Source organism: Chelonia mydas, chromosome 8 (assembly GCF_015237465.2).
Source record: "Chelonia mydas isolate rCheMyd1 chromosome 8, rCheMyd1.pri.v2, whole genome shotgun sequence".
Lineage (NCBI taxonomy): Eukaryota > Metazoa > Chordata > Testudines > Cheloniidae > Chelonia > Chelonia mydas.
In genome coordinates, this window is record NC_057854.1 from 4,413,169 (window position 1) to 4,435,387 (window position 22,219).

The following is a 22,219-nucleotide window of genomic DNA, read 5'->3' on the forward strand; positions in this document are numbered from 1 at the left end:
TTTTTGAGAAATTGACTGTTGGTTTTGGTGGCCCCATCTTAAGATTTTCAGAGAGAGGAATGAGAGTTAAGGTAGGTGAGGTAATATCTTTATTGGACCAACTTCTGTTGGTGAAAAAGACAGGCGTTCAAGCTCCACAGAGCTCTTCTTCAGGTCAGGGGAAAGTACGGGGAGAGTCACAGCTAAATACAAGGTGGAAGAGATTGTTAAGCATCAGGATTTAACATGTGTTGCAAGAGACCAGTCAAAATTAAGTTGGCATTTTGCAGTTATAGGGCATAAGTGGGTTACAGACTTGTAATGAGCCATAAATCCAGTGTCTCTGTTGAGGCCATGGTTTCTGGTGACTAATGACATGGCCCTGATTACCTTAGTATCTGAGCACCTCAGTTTGTATCCTCACAACACGCCTTTGAGGTAGGGAAGTGCTGTTAACTCCATTTTACAGATGGAGAACTGAGGCACTACTTCTACAGCGCAGGTTGGGGCTGCTGCAATAAGGAGTGGGAAAATGACATCTTAATACTAACCTGCTGCTAATTAGTTTTCATCTCTCTCTTTAGTTACCTGGGGGCTGCCTCTCCCTATGATGCAGTTAAAGTGCTGGCAAAAAAGGGGGATGTGGCATCCCTTAAAACGGCTGCGGAGCTGGCTCAGATAGTTGGAGAAAAGGATCTGGCGACAACATTTTCTTTCAGATGTGCTCAGGAGCTGCTATCGGCCAGGAATTGGGTGGGGGCACAGGAGATCCTTCAGCAACAGGAAAGCTTATTGGTGAGTTTGCTTACCCCTATAGCAACAGGCTCCTTCCAGATACAGACCCATTTAGCAACCACTTGCCTTGCATTAGAACAGCCACCAGATACTGCTATGATCCAGCTGAAAACTCCCTTTGGGGTTCTTCCTGACTGAAAGGTTTTGCCTGAGGTTTATTTCTGTAGCACTGTGTATGTGATACTTTGCAGAGATAAGCAAAGTATCCCTGTCATTGGTGGTTTGCAGTCTAAGCTAGACAGGTATGCATGAGGATATCTTAACATGGAGGAGTGAAAGGGAGAGAGATGCCAAAACACACGAAGGGGGAAGAACTGTACCCTGGGAGAGCATTTGTGTCTTTTTTAAGTCATGCGTTACCATTGTTGAATTGTCCTGTGACTTTTTTTTTTTTTAAAAAATATACAGCTGAGATCAGGTGCTGCAGTGGGGTCACTCTACCAAAGCAGAGGTCAACAGTGGGAAGAATATGTAGCTCAATATCTTCGTAAAAGATACACACTAGCTCAAGCCAAGCCTTAATACAGGAATTAGTGGGCGAAATTCTCTGGCCTGAGTTCTGGAGGAGGGCAGACTATATGATCATAAGGGTCCCCTTCTGGCCTATAAATATCATCCCACAGTAGCTATGCCTGGAGCACGGAACTTGTGAAACAAGATTTCCCTGAACTTACTTGTCAAGGGGGTTTATTCAATCTACTCTCGTATCGTTGAAGGTTTTTCTTTATCTTCAGATTTAGCAACTGTTCAGCACATTCTTCCATTTCGCTTGCAGGGACAAAGACTAGTTTTCTGCCTTAACGAATTGCTGTGCAAATGCCTTAGCAAAAGGAATCCAACTGAACGGAAAAGCTGCTCCCTGCCCTGCTACCACAGCTGGGTTGTGAGGAACCAGGACTCTTTCCTGGAGATGGTGAGCGAGGTGTGGCGGAGCGTGTTTGGTGTGAATACCACTGAACAGACCAGGACTGTATTTGAGCAGCTGCACAGTATTGAGTATCCTCCTGCCACCAGCAACACACATCCCAAACAGGTAATTTATCTAGAATCTGTGTGTACTAGCACTCACACCTCTGAAAATGAGGACAGGATGAGGTAATAGAATAGAACCTTGGTTTTACAAATGCTGATCTTATGATCGAGCAGTGATATGAACCATTTTTCCCAAGGGGGGAGGGAGGGAAGAATCTCACAATGAAAATGATGTCTATGAAGAACAAGTCTTCCCGTTCCAGTGCCTTCATTGCTGTGGTGTGAAGGGCGAGAAGAAAGTGAGGCAGTGCCCCGTACTGCATCTTGTGCAACAGACCTACTGTAATTTTGAGATGTTCCTTTTTATTAAGTTTTCGATTTTTATGAAATCCTCAATCTCCAGTAGGGAAAATAGGGGTTCTACTGTAATGCAAACACAACTTTAACTATAGGGCTGGGGTCACAACAACACTAATCATTCACTGTGCGGCAGACTGGATTGGTTCCCACGGCCAGGTTGATGGTTCAAGATGTTAGGAGGGGAAGAGTGCTCTTAGGGTTGAAGTACTAGACTGAGACCCAAGAGATCTCAGTTCAGTGTCCAGCTCTGCTCCAGGCTCCCTGTGACTTTGGATGAGTTACTTAACCTTTCTATACTCCCGTTTCCCCAGCTGTAGAATAGGGTGCATGCTTGCCATTGTAAAGCCCATAGTCCTGCTTGTCGCTCTGAAGTGCTTTGACCTCCTCAGTTGAAAGAGGATATGTACATTGTAGCAGAGTTAAGTGGAGCACATGTTAAAGTTGGCTGGGGTTAAGTGATATGTTTTGAGGGACTCTACTGGCTTCCTTTCACAATGAAAACAACCTGCAAGCCTTGCATATGGCTGCACTTCTGTTATCCTGAAGACCCCTTCGTGGCTTGCAACAAAACTCTTAACAAGGACTCTGCTGGTTCCTCTAGCTCCTGTTCCATATCTCCCATGATCTGACCCTAGCAGCGCTGAGCCATGAGACAGCTTCATGGGATGAGGCAGTGAAGACTATTCTTGGAGCTGTGACCCGCAGCTATGATGCCGGGAACTTTATTCTTATGCAAGAAATCTGCAATCTCCTCTTTCCCAAAGGTAAATCTCCTCCTTCATTTTTCTGGCGTTGTGAGCAGCTCTTCAGTGCGGGATCTCCATAAACTCCAGTCCACTCAGTGGGCTTCGGAGTTCTGCTAAGATCTAGCAAAGAATGAGACATTCCCATCAGCACATCCACGCTTACACTAGTTAGGTTAAAACATTATGTAAGGGAGATGTAAACCAACCACTAACTGCCTAGGGTTAGGAAGAAACTTCCCCTATGACACGGTTAATCCATCATTGTCCTCTGCAGAGTTACTTACATCTTCCTCTGAAGCATCTGGTACTGCCTGAGCAGGATACTGGCTAAATTGACCCCAGAGGTGATCTGCTACGGCAATGCCTATTGTATAAATTAGCTTCCAAAACATTGGAAGTTGTGGGTTCTCTGTAAATGTTAGGAAGCTGTCCCTATCTGCTCACTTCACTTCGAAGCTAACTCCAGAGTGAATCTAGACCCCTGTATAGCTTTGCAAAATATGTGCATTGGGCAGTTCTATGTATAGTTTTGGAGAAACCCTTTTAACACGGCTTTTTTCCAATCCCCTTTCAGGCTGTGATCATCTGAGAGACAATCTGGACAGCACAAACACTCAGAGCATGGCGGCTTACAGAAGTTTAGAGGGCTTTGTGGCTTATGGGCTGCTGTATGATCTATGGTGGAACCTACCCAAGGATTCCCTTGTCTCAGCACAGGCTGTGCTGGATTCTGTGCCATGTCCTAGTGAGCAGGCAGCTGTTGACCAGAGCCATCTCACACCTGTCTCTTCCCCCGAAGAAACTGCTAATCAAACTGCAGCCGAGCTGGAAGGAAACCTACCCAGTGCAGACCATAACAGTAGGACAGAAAGCAACACAACAGCTAGCTTAAGTGATTTGGAGGAGAGGCAGTTGAAATTGAATGGCTATAAAATGCTCCTTTCCGAAGTGCATGCTGCTTTGCAGAGCACCCAGAAGGACGTATCTGAGGTCCAGCAGACATTGGCAGACATGATCCGCCAGCACCAGAGAAACAACCTCCAGGACAGCGTAAAAGATGGCGCGCAGGAAAGCAAGATGCACGTGAGCTCCGAGATTGAATCGGACAGGCTGGTGTCCCCAAGCAGCCAGAGCCAGTGGTAGGTTTTAAAACAGCGAGATGCTGAGTGAGATCAGATTCTGCTTTCTCAGTTTGCAGTTGCTCTGGCCTCCAGCTTAATTCACTCACTGTACGAATCCTGAGAAACTAAAATCACTGAAGCTGTTCACAGGCCATTTCAAAAACTTGAACAAATGAGAATTCACATCCGATGGCAAAGGATTGTTGGAGATCTCCGAACTGAACTGCCACACTCCCAAGCTTACTGTAGATGAGTAAATGCCCTTAAAATATACAATGCCTTAATGCTGCCTAGCTTAAGCAATGCATTAGGAGGGCAGGAGAATGGAAAGGGCATGCTGGGTAGAAGAATTTCTGTCTCTTTTGGTGCATGATTTGTTTGGCCTTTGTCATTCAAGAGTTGTACGTGGCCATGTTTGGTTTAGTTCACCCGTCTCCCCTGCTTTGAAGGTGGGGACAGTACACGTAAGTAAAGCAATTATTGTAATGTGTTATATTCTCTTGACAGTAAAGAAGCAGCAAAGGAACCAGTTTCCCTGCCTGAGCTGATGAAACAGCTTACAGAGGCAAACCAGAAACTGGCAGAATTTCCGGAGAGTTTAAAGGTAAGGTTTAAAGTGGGGTAGTACTGGTCAATAAGATGACAGTCTTTGGTGCTTGCTAATAAGGTGGTTTCTTGGCCAAAGAAAATAGCACTTCAAGGGCTATGCTACCATTGCGATCTCCAGTTCTGCCAGTTAACGGCCTCTGAATTTTGTGCACCAGGGAAGCAGCAGTCTAGATTTAGGCTTGCCCAAGTGTTTCATCACTGCACTGCCTGATGTTGGTAGAGGGGCAAAGTGCTGCTTTTTGCCTGGATATACTTGTTTGTGCCTCTTTAAAGAGACAAGTACTCCATCATGTCTGGACAGGAGAAACCACTTCACTGCAGTCCACAAATGAATGATAGACACATGGCAGCTTGCCATTGGCTCCAGTCACAACACAAAAGTTGCATTGAGAGAGTTTGGTTGGTTGCAGTCATCATCTCCTTGGTTAGACTGTTTGCACTAAACCTGAGAAAAGTTTCCTGGGCCACACAACATGAGTAGCTTCCCTAGTTGGGTGAGGTGTTGTAGGCTGTTATGATGTAATTTCCTCCTCAAACGTGACTTCTTCAGTATAGTTAGAAGGACTTTGAGGAGTCTTCTCACTAGCTAGAACTTTGAACTACACTCCTGTGTGACTTTCATGTACTTTTAAAATATTCCTTACTAGTTATGGTGATTATATAAGAGCATAAGACCAGCCATACTGAGTCAGAGGAATGGTCTGTCTAGCCCAGTATCCTGTCTTTGACAGAGGCCAGTGCCAGATGCTTCAGAGGGAATGAACAGAACAGGGCAGTTATTGAGTGATCCATTCCCTGTTGTCCAGCCCCAGCTTCTGGCAGTCAGAGGTTTAGGGACAACCAGAGCATGGGGTTGTATCCCTGACCATGTTGGCTAATAGCTCTTGATGGACCGATCTTCCATGAACATTTTTTTTTTTTTCTTTTGAACCCAGTTATACTTCTGGCCTTCACAACATCCCCTGGCAAGGTGTTCCATAGGTTGACTGGGCGCTGTGTGAAAAAGTATTTCTTTTTGTTTGTTTTAAACCTGCTGCATATTGACTTCGTTGGGTGACTCCTGGTTCTTGTGTTAAGTGAAAGAGTAAATAACACTTACTTACTTTCTCCACACCATTCATAATTTTAAGACCTCTATCCTATCCCCCCATATTTGTCTCTTACTAAGATGAACAGTCCCACTCTTTTTAATCTCTCCTCACATGAAAGCTGTTCCATACCCCTAATCTTTTTTGTTGCCCTTCTCTGTTCTTTTCCCAATTCTAATATATCTATTTTCAGGTGGGGTGATCAGAACCACATGCAGTATTCAAGGTGTGGACGTACCATGATTTTATATGGAGGCATGATGTTTTTTGTCTTATTATCTATCCCCTTCCTAATGGTTCCTCACATTCCGTTAGCATTTTTGACTGCCACTGCATGTTGAGCAGATGTTTTCAGAGAACTATCCCCAATGACTCCAAGAGCTCTTTCTTGAGTGGTAACAGCTCATGTACACCTCATCGTTTTGTATGTATAGTTGGGATTATATTTTCCGATGTGCATTACTTTGCATTTAGCAACACTGAATTTCGTCTGCTGTTTTGTCACCCGGTTTTGTGAGATCCCTTTTTATGTCTTTGCAGTCAGCTTTGGACTTAACTATCTTGAGTAATTTTGTTTTGTCTGCAAACTTTGCTACCTCACTGTTTACCCTTTTTTCCAGATCATTTCTGAGTATGCTGGACAGCACTGGTCCCAGTTCAGATCCTTCAGGGACCCTACTATTTACCTCTCTCCACTGTGAGAACTGATCATTTATTCCTACCCATTGTTTATCTTTTTAACCAGTTACTGATCCATTGAGAGGACCTTGCTCTCATCCCGTGGCAGCTTATTTTGCTGAAGAGCATTTGGTGATGGACCTTGTCAAAGGCTTTTTGAAAGTCCAGGTACACTATATCCACGGGATCACATTTGTTGACACCCTCAAAGAATTCTAATAGACTGATGAGACATGATTTCCCTTTACAAAAGCCATGCTGATACCCTGTTCATCTGGGCGTCTGATAATTCTGTTCTCTTCTTTCTCTTCTTTAGTTTCAACCAGTTTGCCTGGTACTGAAGTTAGGCTTACTGGCCTGTAATTGCCAGGATTGCCTTTAGAGCCTTTTTTTTAAAATCAGCGCTACATTCGCTATCTGCCAGTCACCTGGCACGCAAGCTGATTCAAGTGATAGGATACATACTCCAGTTAGTAGTTCTGCAATTTCACATTTGAGATCCTTCAGAACTATTAAGTGAATACCATCTGGTCCTGGTGGCGTACTGCTGTTCAATTTATCAGTTTGTTCCAGAACGACTTCTATTGATACCTCACTCTGACAGATTTGTCACCTAAAAAGACTGGTTCAGGTGTGGGAATCTCTCTCCTATCCTCTGCAGTGAAGCTCGATGCAGAAAAGCTAAATGAATGATCTGCAATGGCCTTGTCTCCCTTGAGTGCTCTGTTAGCACCTCAATTGTCCAGTGACCCCATTGATTGTTTGGTAGGCTGCCTGCTTCTGATGTACTTACAAAAACAGCAAGTTTTTTTTTGTTGTCTTTTGTTGGTTGCTCTTCAGATTCTTTTTTGATCTCCCTAATTATACTTTTACAGTTGACTTGCCAGAGTTTTTGCGCCTTTCTATTTTCCTCAGTAGGATTTGACTTCCATTTTTTAAAAACTCTTGTTTTGTCTCTAACTTCCTCTTTTACTGTTTTAGCCATGGTGGCTTTTTTTTTTCCCGTCCTCTTACTGGTTTTTTGTTTCTTTTAATTTGGAGTATACATGTAGTTTGAGCCTCCATTATGGTGTTTTTAAAAGGTTTCCATACAGCTTGCAGGTATTTCACTCTTGTGACTGTTCCTGTTACTTTCTGTTGGACCAGCCTACTCGTTGTGCAGATTCTCTTTTTGAAGTACAGTGTTACTGGAGTGGGGTTTTTTGTTATTTTCCTCCCTATGAGGATGCTACATTTAATTACATTATGGTCGCTATTATCGAGCTGCTCAGCTATATTCACCCCTTGGACCAGATTCTGTGCGCCACTTAAGGCTGAACCAAGAATTCTCTCTCCAAGATTAGCTGCTCCAAGAAGCAGTCATTGAAGATGTCTAGAAATTTTATCTCTGCTTCCCATCCTTAGGTGACATGTTCCAGTCAATAGGGGGTTAGTTGAAATCCCCCATTATTATTGGAGTTTTTTTGTTTGTGTAGCTTCTCTAATCTCCCTGAGCATTTCACAGTCATTACCAACCACCTGACCAAGATGGTGATAGCATATTGCTACTGCTATGTTCTTCCTATTCAACCAAGGAATTTCTGTCCTTAGAGATTCTATGGTACTGCTTGATTCATTTAAGATTTTTACTATATTTGACTCTTTCACAGATAGTGCCCTTCCCCACGAGCACGACCTACTCTCATTCCTGTATATTTGGTACCCTGGTATTACCATGTCCTATTCATCATCATCATTCTACCACGTTTCTGTGATGCCTGTTCTATCAATATCTTCATTTAGTACAAAGAACTTGAGTTCACCCATCTTTGTATTTAGACTTCTTGCATTTGTAGACAAGCACTTATAAAATCTGTCAATAAAGCCTGCCTTCATTTGATGTAATTGAATGGAACTCTTTCATTTGACTGTTCCTTTTCAGCTCCTATCTGTACTTTTTATCAGCTTCTATCCCCTATGCTTTTGTAGGATACAAAGTATCCTCCTTAATAAATCCTCCCCTAAGGGATGTCTGTCTTCCACACCTGTGAGCTTTCCCCTATGCTTTAGTTTTAAAAACTTCTGACCTTTTTCAATTTTACATGCCAGCACTCTGGTTCTGTTTTGGTTTAGGTGGAGCCCATCCTTTCCATCTAGACTCCTCCATTCCCAATAAACCTAAATCCCTCCTCCGAACACCATCGTCTCATCCATGCCCTGAAACCCTGCAGTTCTGCTTGTCTAACTGGCCCTACACATGGAACGGGAAGCATTTCAGAGAATGCTACCATGGAGATCCTGGACTTCAATCTCTTACCTAGCAGCAGCCTCGAGGACTCTCTCTCCAACCTTTGCCTTATGTCACTGGTTCCTACGTGTATCATGACCAGTGGCTCCTCCCCAGCACTACACATAAGTCTGTAGATGTCTCGAGAGGTTTGCACCTGGCAGGCAATTCACCATGTGTAAATAAACACTTCTTACTAGCCCAGCACTAACTGCTAAAATTAGATGATTAATTAAGGTGATATTTTTAAAAAAATCAATATAAACCCATGTGTGCTTGTCCTCATCCCCTACCCTTCTGGATTCTGTAGTAAAAGGAGAAGTTAGCTGTTCTGATGCTGAATACAAGCTCAAGAGGGAGGAAACAAACTTGGCTAAACAAATATATTCTGTATTAGAAAAGGGAAGTGCATAAAACTGCAGCAAAAGATTTGTTTTTCCCAAGTGCTCTTCCACTTTGTGTCACTGTCAGCAATATTTCCACAGATGGTTTCCCTCTCCCTGAATTACTTTATGTGCTAGTACCACCCTGTTTAAAGAGCAGCTAACATCTATGGTTCTCTTTGCAGGTCTTCCCTTTCCCAGATGTGCTGGAGTGTGGGCTTGTGCTACTTCACATTGGATCCCAGTGCCCCACAGAGCTGAGTCCAGAACTGCAGCAACAGGCCTTGGACCTGGTTAGGAAATACAGCAGAGCTAAAGTTTATGAAAAGATCAGCAGAAAGTTCTTAACGTGAAGTTATATTCAAGCCTGGGCAGCCTGAGTTACCAGCAGCTACTCCAAGCCAGGGCTGTACTGTTCTTTTTGAAGTGAAGGACTGTCTCTGTGGTCACCATACTTTGGAGGATGCTTTGTTCTAGAAAATGGAGTACCAAAAATCAAGTTTATATACAGGCTCCCACTAACTGTCAGTTACTAATGGCCCTTTACAGCTCCATAATTGATACTGTGCTTGTAAAAGTGGAAAGCTATGGCCCTTAAACATTTGGGGAGGGGAAATTATGTCAGAGAAGCCCTTGAATTTACATAACACTTGTAACACCAAATTAGACAACATTTTGGCAGTAAAAAGGTAGCAGTTGCCATCTAATTAAGAGCAGTAACTTGATTTAATTTTAAGCAACTTACTACTTAACCCAGTTTGTCTTGGGCACATGAGTTTTTTGTTTTTAGGGGGAGAGTGTTTTGCTTCCTCTCTGAATAAAAGTCTTACCTTTTGAGCTTTGAATTTCATTTGAAAGGTGATTGGGGAGAAAGGAACCAGAGGTTATTTTTTGAAGTGTATTAGAATTTAGCTGACAGTCAAGTTTTATTCACATTGTACCATATGCTACTTTAGGTTCAGTTCTGTTAAACGATAAATTTTTCATGACTAACCCAAGTCTCATCATCTTAGGGGAAGGTAGGAGTGGCAACCTTTTGTGAATGTTTGCTGAAGAGGAAAGTAGCTTCCTCCTGCTACTACACTAATGGTATATTTGGCCCTAACAGTAGTTCAGGTGGGCAGTAAAAGATCAAGGCGTTTGGTCTGTGTAATCAGTAAGTGTTAAAGGTGAACCAAGTAACTTGACCTGTAATATTTCCTGTACAGCTAGCCTCAGGATTCACATAAGGCTTTGCTTGTTTAATTTGAAGTGTCAGTTCTTCCCTCAAAGCCCACCATAAGTAAGTTTTGCTGAGTAAGAGCACTGCATGCAGCTCAGGTAACCCCTGTAACTGACACCAGCGAGTGTTCAGAGGGATGGATTTCCATACATGGTGCAGCTAGGGCAAGGAAATTCAAGATGAGAAAAGCTGGAGCACAGGGGATGCACCACTTGTTCTGGTCCAACATGTAAGCTTGACTTAAAGGGAAAGCTGAATAGGAGAGTATTAAAGCTGCTTTGGCAGAGCAGAGATAGGTAGCAGCATATTCATTATATTCAGGAAAAGATTATGTATAGAACTGAAGTCCCAAAAGATGGTCTGATGAACCCCTTGTAGGTAGTCTACGGAGAAGTGGGTAGCCTGAGAATCATGTTGCTTGTGTGCAAGGCAAGATACCTGGAAACCAGAAGAGGGTGCTATTGCTCCATAAGGAAGTCCCTTCACCCTCTGCCAAGGCAGGCATAGCCATGCCATGGAGGAAGCTGCTGCCATCACCATGAGACATGATATAAAAGGGAAACAGTCACCTTCCATTGCAAACTGGCCTTACATGCTGGCAAAGCTCCAAGAGAACACAGCATAAGAAAACTCTGTTCTGTTTGTCACCTCAACAGACCTGGGAGCCAACAGCCAAACTACTTCAGCTGCCATTAACAACCAGGCTCTTGCTTAAGTATTTAGGGCCGGGGTACAGCTACCCTCTAATCATGTATTCATTCCCTTTTCTGAACTGTAGAATCCTCCCAACATAATCTGTCCTAAGATACAAACTAGCCGTCTGGAGTTGGTTAATGGGTCCCAGAACTGGCAATGTGCAGCAGGTAAAGATCCATTAATTGTTGGATGAAGCACAGTTGCATTATTAGTCTGTCTGGTCAGTGATGCCATGCTCATAGCCTGCTGCATTTACCTGTAGAGAATTTAGGAAGAGATTAAGGTAGGTTAGTTGCTCCCCACGAGGTGCTGCTGCAAGCTCAATAATTTCAGTAAGTGTTAGAATGAGGTAGAAAAACCAAAACTTATAACGGGTTAAAAAAAAATCTTTATTTTACAAAATTAAAAACATCAATAGTATTTACATGCATTTTAAATACCAGCTTATAACATTTTAATCATTGCAAAAAATCAAGAACTTTTATAAGCTTGTTAAAATGCAAGACTCAGAAATAGTTCTAATTTGCTCTAGGCAAAAGTTCTGGGGTTTTTTTTTAAACATATTTCCAAGCTGTTCAAAAATATAGGTGTGTACTTTTAGAATATCTAATTTTAAAAAAAGTCAGAATTGTGAGCCTCCCACCCTGGGGATATTATCTCTATAAAAGGGAAATCCAATTGCTTTGCCAGGCTGTTAAATCACTAAAATATAAAACTAGAGCCACTTTTTACACATTTATGCACCTACTAAACTTGCTCATGCTGTAATGAAAAGGGTAAAATCTTTCATGTTATCAGGTAATACCAAGTGGCTGAAGTCAGCATCAATTTTGGTCCAAACTGTTACAAATCTCTTCTAGAAAAGGCAAACTTCTAGGCCATTTTAAACTATTGCAGAACAGTTTATTGTATTAATATCTATGAGAAGTAGATTAGTCTTACAGGTGGGACACACCTCTCTGGCACAACCGTCCTAAAGAAAGTGGGAAATTGTACAAAGTTAGGAGCTATGAAAGTGGTCACCTCAGCTCCAAATACACCATGTCTGACTGTTACCAAGACACAACTATTTGAATGTTTTAGCTCCAGGGAAAGTCTCTTACATTATCCTATCCGAAACTCTGCCATGAACGAGTGGGTCATTTCTACAGAATACCAAAGATAAAAACAAGCAAAGGGTGAGGAGCAGATGTCAACCTTACAGCCAACAAAAAAATTTAAAATAAGCTTCTTAAAGCACAATCTGCAAATGCGTTTGTGTGTCTGATTTCACTGGCATTTCAGAACCTCAGTTCTGCTGAATGTTCTGGAGTAAAGGCTTCCTTGCAGATTCAGTACATTTTAAAAGGAAGAAAACAGAGGTATATACGTTAATTGTGTCTCTCCTGTCCTTGGTACTAAAAAGATGGCAAGTCATCAATGCTGGCATTGTTATAAACTCCCCTCTTCTAAGTTTGAATCAAAATGAAGAGCATCTTTTGTCTTCAGCAAACCTCTAGTCCTCATGCCAAATGCATACTGTTAGACGTCATTTGCATGAGAGAGACTGCTGGAAACAGATTAGGACTGCAGCTGCCACTCTGGGACCATATCTTGCTGAGTGGTACCCAGTTATCACTGCTGCAAGTTGTTGATAATAGCCAAGATGCTCATCTTCTCTTGGGCTGTATCCACATCCTCATTCTGTTTCTGTGCCACTCCGGTGCCAAGGCCATATAACCGCCCACAGTACTTCGCATCATCAATCGTGTCCTCAAAGAACAACTGTAGGGGAAAAATAATATTTCTCCATTTCTTATAGTGCCTTTGACCCCAAAGTTCAGCTCTGTTAAATGCCACCCTCCACCCCAGAAGTGACTGCAATCAACATACCCACGAGGAGGGGATAGGTGGAGAAGAAATTTTTGCCAACACTACCAAGTCTCACGACTGCTAGTCTAAGGCCTAAAGGGCTGACAATAAGGATCCAAAAATGAAAGTGCCAGGGAGTGCATGCAGGGATGGAAAAGTCAGGCCATAAACCATGTTCCCTCTCAACTTGCTGTTGGAAGGAGAGGGACCCAGGGATACCTCTTTCATTCGGAAGAATGCCATTCCTGTGAGCAGAGAGTCTGATCCTGCCTGATGCTGTCGTCCAATTCGTTGCAAATCCAGCTGATCTGCAACTTCTTGAAGGCCTCCCTACAATGAGAGAAAAAACACTGATTTAATAACCTGGAATCTCTCCCCTCCCAGTGCTACCACATACCATGCTTCCTCTAGACGTGAAGGTTAATGGCTGCCTTTAGAGTTAATCACAGCTGATGTACCAATATTGATTAAAAAAACAAAAGAGCCTGAACTGAGTGACACATGCTAGGTCATCTGAGCACTGGAATGCCCGAGTTCTCAGTTCAACAGCATAGAAAGAGTAATATTTAGCAACTAAGGGGCTATTTATCTTCCAAGCACTTTGCAAACACTAATACAACCTCAATGCAGCTGGGAAGTAGGTACATGTTCTTCCCATTTTGAAGACAAGGGAAGGAGGCAGAGAGAGGTTAAATATTTGCCTAAAGCCACATTGTCAGAGTTGGGGTGAGAACTTGGGCATGCCAGTGCTCAGATGACATACCACAGGAAACAACAACTCAGCTCTGGAGACGGGAAAAACTCGGACTGGTAATCCAAACAATGCTTGGAAGTTGATGAACAGATTTCAGCTTTTAGCAGTTATCCAAGTCATGCAGTAATTCATTTAAAAGGAAAATGCTGATCCACATCTTTTCAAAGAGAGGACAAGTATGCCCGGTCTAAGCAGGCTTCAGAAATAAGTACCCTATGAATCCTGTGAACTGTTCCCTAATTGATTAGTCAAAAGAGCAGAGGAGGTAGATCAAACCTTTCTGTCGTATGTACATAGTGCCATTGCATGGCTACAGCCAGAGGAATTACCCCTCACCACTAAATTTTAAAATACTGTACATCTGCAACCAACCCCTGTTTTGGCTTATTACACACTTATGTATAGAATGTTATAAACAAGGCAAATCCCAATACGTTCTTAGCTCAGCACAGTTACTGACAGGAACTAAATACCTTAAGGTTTTTGCAGCTCTTCATTAGGTATTTGACATCATAGATGGATGGGAAGAAAAGGTTCAAGATATGGAAGAACTCATGTTCCTCCTCTGGAAGCCTGGAGTCCGTTAGCAGTTTCACCATGTAGCCAAAGTCATAGCCGCTGAGAGAGAATTGTGCAAAATCTGGTAAGTCAGCAGCAGCCACAACCAAAAGCAATATCCCCCTCCTCACAGTGATGGCTCTCTATTGCATATCATTCAGACCCTAACATCTCAGCTGCTTATACAACTTCACTAACTTCCCCACGTGGAAGCGTAGGGCTCACCTCAACCACCAACGATAAGGTAGGACCCCCTACCACTTGCCTTGTCTACACTAGGATTGTACAATGAGAGAAACACTCAAAAAAGCTATATTGTTGGAAGAAAAACACCCTTTTTCCCAGTGTAAACTTGGCCTCAGTGGCTGGAGCAACGTGCAATAGGTAAGAAGAGAAGGCATAAAGCCTAGGGTCCCATGCCTTGCATCCTCACCTCCAGGAGGGATACTTGGGTGAGTGACAGATTAGAAAGTGGCTATGCAGTTAAGTAGTTCAAGAGGCCAATTACAAGAGGGGCAATTCAGCTACACAGACCTCTTCCCCTGTCCAGTAAACATACATACTAATGATACTCATAAAAGAGAGAAAGCAGTACTGTGGTAGGGTCAGAGAAAACAAACCTTTAGTTTACAATGCACATGAGTTCGGAGTTTAATAAACAGTTCCTTATTCTTTTATTTCAGTTTTCTGTTAATAACTCCTGCTTTCAAAGGGGAAAGTTTTAAAAGTCCAGAGTTTGCCAGCACTGGCTACAATCAGGTTTACATAGCTGAAAAACTGAAACTAGAGTGTGTTAGTTATAAATTCATCTCCTTAAAATCTGTGTTTTATTCATTAAGATCAAAGGTGGGAGTGAATCTGACAAGATTATTAATTTTGCTGCTTCAATATTCTCTGATAAGCAACGCACTTTCAATTCCTCTTGCACCAACCTGTGAAATGAGAGCCATTTCACATTCTCGCAGAGGACCACCCCTGAGGTCATGAGCAACTCTGCAAAGTGCAAGGTATCAATCCCTTCATCCTCATGTTTCTGGAACTGCAGCCCAGAGTTTGCAAGGAGGTCTATGGAATCCTGTGAGTACATGTCCTCCCTAAAAGAGAAAGGCATCTTTGCATTAGATGTGCTGATCTGGCAGGCTCATAGCTACAAAGAAGGATTCTCCAAATACTTCAGTTCAAAACACTAGTAGTGACTGACAATGGCAACACTGGACTGTTTTTTATGTCTCAGGGAACTTCGTATCAATACAGATTACAGGTAAAAATGTTTTCTAAACTGCTGGTGCAACTGCAACCGCCACCTACCATCTTTCTGGCTTGTGCAGCCCCAACAATAAGCGATTCTGCAATTGTAATTTGGTTATTAATTCCACTGCTGATGTCCAAGCCAGAAGAACCCACCTTTACTGTGTTGGCTGACAGTTTCTGAGCATTGTTGCCTCTGCAGCTAGCACAAGCAAAAAACAGATTTTTGTCTCAGAAGTGCGCAGATGTGGCTCAAATACAGTCAGCAGAGTTGTTATAGTAAAGGCCATTGCACATCTCTGCATGTATTACTTTCCTTAATCTCCAATGCCATTTGAGAAATCAAATTGTATTTTTTTCACTCCCAATTATTGCCTATTCTGTGGCCTCTCAAACAGGACCAGGAAGGGGAAGAAGGGATGTATCACATAGAGCTCGGCAGAAACAGGATTTTCTGTTTCACAAGTTAATTTTTTTCCCCCCTTCTGAAACAGAACGAGAACAAAGTTTTTGAAGTTTCCCACAAAATGAAATCTCAAAACAAATTTGTTTTGGGTCAATCAAAATGTTTCATTCATACGGACATTTTTAATTTTAAAAAATGTTAATATTAAAGAAATATCAAAACAAAAAGCAGTTTAAAAAAAATATTAAAACATTCCATTCCAAAAGCGACAAACCAGAACATTTTGACATTACTGAAAGGCTTTTTCTGTTTTGTTCAAAATTAAATTTTGTTGGAATTGATGCCATTTAGCTTTCGACAAATTGCCATTTTCTGACAGAAAAACATTCTGTCACAAAATTTCCAGCCAGTTCGACTATCGTGCACACCCACCCTTTCTTTATGGCTAGATGTGAAAGGGTCCTGAAACTTATTTCAGCTGTTACATGGAGTCATGATATGGAGAAGATTGACAACCACTGCCCTGTTCCATTTGACAAGATTAGTGCTGCTGGATAGCTAATGGAGTTTGGTTAATATTTCTTGGCTTAGGTCACATCTAATACTCCAGCACAGCTCTGGGAAAAGGTATAGATTTTAAGTGTTGCAGAACCAGAAGAGAGAGCAGATCTGTTATTTCTGGACAATGGAGATGGAGTTTAAAGAAAATCATAACCTGGAAGAGTCCTTCAGGTTCCAAAAAGCAAATGTAAGGTACCTCAAGGTCTGGACCTAAATTATCTAGCGGTACCATCAAGCAAACAACATTTTAACAAGACTTGTAATACTCCTGAAAGTCAAATATCTTCCATAGTGTCAGAAAGGCTCACAACTTAGTCCTTTTGTGCTGAGATCTGAATTTTCCTGGTGCAGCCTCAGTTGCTGGCAATGGACACGCTGAAACATGCTGTCGCCTGGTCGAAGTATAATGGGAAGAGCGGGGAGTAGTGGATTGCTCTCTGACTCAGAAGACTTACGTAAGGTTGAATTTGAAGTTAAACTGCCAGGTGTTGATCCCAGAAGGATACTCCCCCTTCTCATTCGTGAAAGTTAGGCCCAGCTGGATGATTTTCAGGAGATCAACATTACACCGAAGAAGTTGATACTGATAATCTATGGAGCTGCGGAATTCACCAATTGGCCTAACTACGACTCCTGGAAACTCTGTGTCCTAGGAAAGGAGCATGAAAAGTTAAACCTTGCTATAGTAGTAAGTTGCACATTCAGTCTGACACTAGCAGCTCTCAATACTAAACTTCCTATCCTTTATTTATTTATTTTATATATAATTACAGTATTTGCTTTGCCAGCTTTTTCTCAGTGCTGTTTGCTACACAACCTTAAACCTCTATACAGAAACCATGAAATCCATACTTGGCCCCCTTAGCAATACAGATGCAGTACAGTGAGCAGGAAGGAATACTAATACATAAGATCTTCTAATATTTAGAACCAAAATGTAAATTCAGACAGGATGAGAGAGTAAGGTAAAGAAAACTTCCCCATAATTCAGCCATCCTGAACCTAGAACGATAGCTCCACATAAGAAATTTTGCCTAGCCTTAAGATATACCTGCTTTTACAAATTAGTAAGTGTTAATGATTCCTCACATTAAACAAAGGTTAAACGTTTGTATGAGGGAGGTAAAGAATACTTGAGCTGAACAGCTTTTACAGCACGCTTTAGAAATTCTAGGGGAGAAGTGTGCACACACAACCCCATCAACACAAACATACACACACAGACCAAAGAACAGGGCCCTTAATCTATTCTGGGTACACATACTCAAAGTGATATTATACATCACATGATTCAAGTATTCCCATGGGATATACCAAAATGGGATATTTTTCATTGACTGTATACACCCATATTAAAATTTGGGGGATGGATGATGTAGCTGATAAGTCACAGGATGCCCACAGCTGAATTGTTCATGTCTATTGCAAGCATTTCATCTCAGAATTTTACAGGCATTCCCGTCCATAACAAAACTTTCGGTACGGAATGGTAACACTCGGGCCAAAGCGTACAATACACTGACAATGCAACAATCACTCCGTATTTCTGTTTCTAATCTGTCTCTTCATTAATAATAAGCAAAAATCACTATTTTTTTTCTTTTTTTTTTTTGGTTTAGAAGTCAAGAAGCTGGGAGATAAATTCAGGAAAAACACACTCAATAGGTTTACACTCATTTCCTAATGAAGAATTTTTCTTTTCTTTGCTATGTTTTTGAAACCAGCACCACACACCGCATACACTATACTGCTACTGATTTAAACACTTGTAAAGGGAAAGTACAAAAAATTAAATACCCCTCCCTGAATGGTTTTTGTGCTTCTTAAGGAGAGCTGCCATTTTACTTTTACTTCCCAGCCAGAAGGCTAGTCTGCTCACAGTTTTAAAGTCAAATCCCCCAATTATATCTAACAACTAGAACACCTGATGGACAATTTATACCCTTTGAACAACTAGAATAAAACTGGATTCAGTGAACAAAAAGTTTAGAGAATGCTAAGAGAAACTGCAATTTTAGACAATTTCTATTTCATTCACAGGCCTCCATTAAAAAATAATCTTTCTGTGGTGATACAGTTTGTTAGCTCCTGATACTATTCACTTATCAATGGTGCCCTTTCTTTCAGTTTATAATGTTGCTGCATATATCTTGAGACTTTTTTCCCCCTCCTGGAATAAATCCTTTATCTCCCCAATATTTGCTAAAACCTATTTTATATCGGTGGACTGCGTATTGTCCTCAAAACACTTTAAAAATCAGCACAGTGGTTATTTGTTGTGTGATCTCCCATGCTGTGGCCGATAATGATTGCTTTTGAGAGACACTACTAGACAACACCCCAGGTGCCCTAAACTGATAAGAAGCTTCTGTATGAACAAAATGTAAAGAAAAAGGGACATTAATAATGGAGAAAATATATATGAAAAACAGTTTATCTGGCCAGTAATGTTTTTGTGTTCTCTACTATTATTTCAGATTTGTGGGGTAAATTCCACCCACAGATATGCTCATGAATCTTCTATAGTCTAATTTAATGGGAAATGCAAGTGTATACAAGAGAAGAATTCAACCTTATGTATTTGACAGTCTCTTCCACAGCCAAACATCTCCCTTCTGCCTGATTCTACAATGGCAATCATGCAGAGGAGACACCAGTGTGGCCATGGAATTGTCATGTAACAAATTTCAACTTTGAAAGCTCAAAAAGGAAGAGGTTATAGATGGGAAAGGAGGAAGCTCCTGCTTCAGCACCTTTACGATCCATCCAGACGTGTGTGCATTTCAGTGGTGATGGAACTGATTCATATTTACACACTTGCATAGTGGGGGTCATTAAAAATTGTCTCTTTTCTGTACCACCGCATATATGGAGCTCTCTACCTTCAAAAGGCAAATATGGCTACTGATGGTAATTATCCCATATCTAAGTGGCTACTACTGTACTCAGAATTGAAGTGTGCATTCCTAAAGGAATTTGGATACCTTGGGTTTTAGAGACACTAAGTGAAGATAAAGGTTTTTTTGTAAATACTGTAACTATGACATATGTCATGAATTAAAACTTACAGCTGGGGGGGGAGGGGTTTAAGGGTCTGAAAGTTCCCCCTACAAAACGCCCCTCTTGAAACTGTTTCTTAACAAGATTCTTGGGCCTTTTACACAAATTTATCTGAACAAAAAACAACAACATGAAATTCAAGCCCAAATCATTTCCTTTCCTATAAGGCAGCAGTGCCTGGCCATTATAAAAGGTGACCAATCCTATTAGCTAACAAGTTGTGACTTGTGTGCCTGTTGCCATATACCAGCATGAAGCCAATATGAACTAGCCATTCAAAAGAAAAATATGCTAGCTACATTAAACAGCTTATAACTAACTAAGCATCTTAATTATTTTTAAACTCTATAAAATGAACAAAATACCACATTCCTACTTGTTAAGCATTAACGGATCTCAGCTGCTCAACATGGCTTCAAGCCTCACTGTATACTTATGTGATTTCACAGAGAATCTACATAAATGCTAAGCAAGATATTGAATAAAGACCATATATTTAAAAAAAAAACAAAAAAAAACAAACAAGTAAAATTTTAAATGCCAAGCAGCTTTCCAACCGTTCCTCCACTTACCATTCAGCTTAAATTGACATTAGAATACACTTATATTTATATACAAGCAATCAAGTTACCCGCACTGAAATTCCTCAGTTTAGTCAGGTAGGTGATCACTGAAGTACAGCATATTTACCATTGCGATGTAGCTGTAGCTGAGAACTATTTCTCGAATTTTCCTCATTTCTTCTTCCAGGTTGTTTGCCCATACTTCACAGATCACCTGACTGTTCTCCACAATTGCTGCTGGCATCTTGCAGGAACTGGAGTAGAAACACCTGATGTCAAAGTTGGATGGTAAGTAGGGTAGCGTAGAACCGCAAGCTGTGTAACCTAATCAGCACAGTGCAGTAAGCACACACAAACACATTACTTTATATTAATACATCTCGACAAATCAGATCACAACAACAAAGTTAGAATGGCATGGTCTCAGTTTGGGGTATCAGCTTCAGATGGCATATTTGAGTTATTAAACTAAATTCTTTCCTGATTTTAGAATATTCTTGCAATACGCGGTAAGAGAAAGAAGCAAAACCTGTTTTAAATTGGCAGAAGGTATCTAGGACTACTAAGTCCAATTGATACAAGTGAGTGTCTCTCCTTTTTTAGGTCTGCACTCCAAGTGTAAGGCCTATTTCTACAAGCCTAAAGGGAACTAATACCTTAATTCCGTACAGCTTTTGCAACAGTGTTGTTCTGTTAGGGCTAGAAAGTAAAATACCTCCCTACTGCAGTGTTATTGAAAGATGTGTGCTGCTCTGTTTTAATTCCCCAAGGCCTGTTCTACAAAGATTTTGTAGAAGTTTAACTATTCCGGTAAGGAGTGAGCTTTTATGTGGATAAGATTATTCTGATACATTTATGGGGCTAAACACGTGGGTATAACTGCAATCACATTAGGGGATTGTGCTGATAGTTAAAGCAGTATGAAAACCACGTGTAGACAAGCACCAAGATTATAGCAAGTTACAACATGAAAGGCATCTAGAGTTATTTACAGAAGCTGCAGTGAAACTAAACAGTCCACCAAAAACTTTATGAAAGCACGTGCTGATCAATATTGTTTTACCTGCCAAGGAATTAAACTTTTGTTAAGTTTGATATCATCAATGTAGGCCTTTTGGTTCTTACCAACTCTAGTTTTTCCAGAATGTCCTTACTGCCATGACAGATAGAAGAGGAAACACACCACCCTTGAGATTATGGTGTTACCATCTTTGGCTTTTTGGCAGCCTATAAGAGATGAGATACTATCTATGCCTCGTTTAGGGTGCCCAGATAGCAAGAATGAAAAATCGGGACGGAGTGTGGGGGATCATAGGCACCTACATAAGAAAAAGCCCTGAATATCGGGACTGCCCTTTTAAATCAGGACATATGGTCACCTTAGCCTCATTATTAGTGGGCAGGTCTCCACGTAAATGGCAAACCTAGTGGCAGCCTCTGCCTCAGCTCAGGAATGGGGTACACAGCCGAAGGGGAAGTTTGCACCTACTGCTTCCAGTACAATCTGCCACCAGTCAGAAGCACCGTGTTTACTGTTCCCGAGAAGAGGGCACACTTGTGCTCTGGGGCGAGGCCTCCACCAAACGATCTAGCAGCAGGCAGGAGACGCTCTTTGCCTGGGACTGTCTCATGGAGGGGCGTGTAAACCCCCTTTAAGAGGGGGGGGCGCTAAATCAGGCCACGGGAGGGCAGCGAAATAGCCCCCAGTAACCTCCCACGTTCCTTCAAAGAGAGGAAGTTACACTTCTCGCAATAGAAATAAAAAGGCAAAAAAAATAATCCAGAGGCTCCCGTCACCCCCCCTGACAGCACCCATCGCTAGCCACGGGGGGCAACGGCTGGGGGGCTCTGCTCCCCCCCAACCCCTGTCACCCTGGGCGCCCCCGCCCCCACCTCTTCCCCAGCCCCGCCTCTTCTTCCCCCTCCCCGCTCAGCCCCCCTCAGGGAGCGTCTAACGGGGCCTCCCCCCACGGCACCTGCTCTCTCCGCCAGGGCCGTCTCCTCACAGGCGCACAGGCAGGGAGGGAGCGCGGGCTGGGGAAGGGAAGCTGGGCCCTGAGCCGCCACTTCCCGCCGGCCGCTCTAGCCGCTCACTCGGCCGTGGCTTGTCTGCTCCTTCCCTTCCGCCCCCCCCCGTCCCGAGGCGGGCGGACCTCGCCTGCGCAGCTGCGCTTGCGCCAGCGCCAGGCGGCGTCAGAATTTCTCGCGAGAGTTGAGGCTCTGTCGGGGGAGGGGAGGGGAAGGGGGCACGCCGCCCAACCGCCCGTGCGCGCAGCTCGTTCCAACGGCGGCGCGAGCTTCGT

General features: G+C 42.3%; 2 protein-coding genes across 16 annotated transcripts in view; one reads left to right on the plus strand and one right to left on the minus strand.

Annotated features, from left to right (window-relative positions):
• GEMIN5 (gem nuclear organelle associated protein 5) overlaps positions 1–9,834 on the plus strand; it is a 35,574-nt gene extending 25,740 nt beyond the window's left edge. The window contains exons 23-28 of the mRNA XM_037907959.2: positions 564–774; positions 1,550–1,807; positions 2,708–2,870; positions 3,427–3,991; positions 4,481–4,577; positions 9,183–9,834. Of these exons, the coding sequence (XP_037763887.1) occupies positions 564–774; positions 1,550–1,807; positions 2,708–2,870; positions 3,427–3,991; positions 4,481–4,577; positions 9,183–9,350 (1,462 nt within the window). The 3' untranslated portion in view covers positions 9,351–9,834. The remainder of the gene's footprint in view (positions 1–563; positions 775–1,549; positions 1,808–2,707; positions 2,871–3,426; positions 3,992–4,480; positions 4,578–9,182) is intronic.
• A 1,451-nt stretch (positions 9,835–11,285) lies between these two features.
• On the minus strand, positions 11,286–22,209 carry CNOT8 (CCR4-NOT transcription complex subunit 8). 15 transcript variants are annotated; one of them, XM_043520752.1, is made up of 8 exons: positions 22,070–22,209; positions 21,042–21,143; positions 20,044–20,170; positions 16,749–16,942; positions 15,011–15,172; positions 13,994–14,138; positions 12,986–13,096; positions 11,286–12,679 (listed from the first exon to the last, which is right to left on the minus strand). In XM_043520752.1, the coding sequence occupies exons 3-8, from the start codon at positions 20,158–20,160 to the stop codon at positions 12,530–12,532; spliced, it is 879 nt and encodes a 292-aa protein (XP_043376687.1). In that variant the 5' UTR covers positions 20,161–20,170; positions 21,042–21,143; positions 22,070–22,209; the 3' UTR covers positions 11,286–12,529. The 15 variants fall into 15 exon arrangements, with proteins under 15 accessions (XP_043376687.1, XP_027676712.1, XP_037763912.1 ...); XM_027820911.3 differs by having other exon boundaries at positions 20,044–20,185; positions 22,070–22,187; XM_037907984.2 differs by having other exon boundaries at positions 21,893–22,160.
• Between the last annotated feature and the right edge of the window lie 10 nt (positions 22,210–22,219).

What these genes read in the sequence shown, in the direction of transcription:
- CNOT8 (XM_043520752.1), bottom strand. Translation starts at nt 20,160, where the DNA reads ATGCCAGCAGCAATTGTGGAGAACAGTCAGGTGATCTGTGAAGTATGG. An exon ending in AACTTCAAATTCAACCTTAC is followed by an intron (nt 15,173 to 16,748) that starts GTAAGTCTTCTG and finishes TTTCTCTTTTAG; the next exon opens with GGAGGACATGTACTCACAGG. An exon ending in CATTCTTCCGAATGAAAGAG is followed by an intron (nt 12,680 to 12,985) that starts GTATCCCTGGGT and finishes TTTCCCCTACAG; the next exon opens with TTGTTCTTTGAGGACACGAT.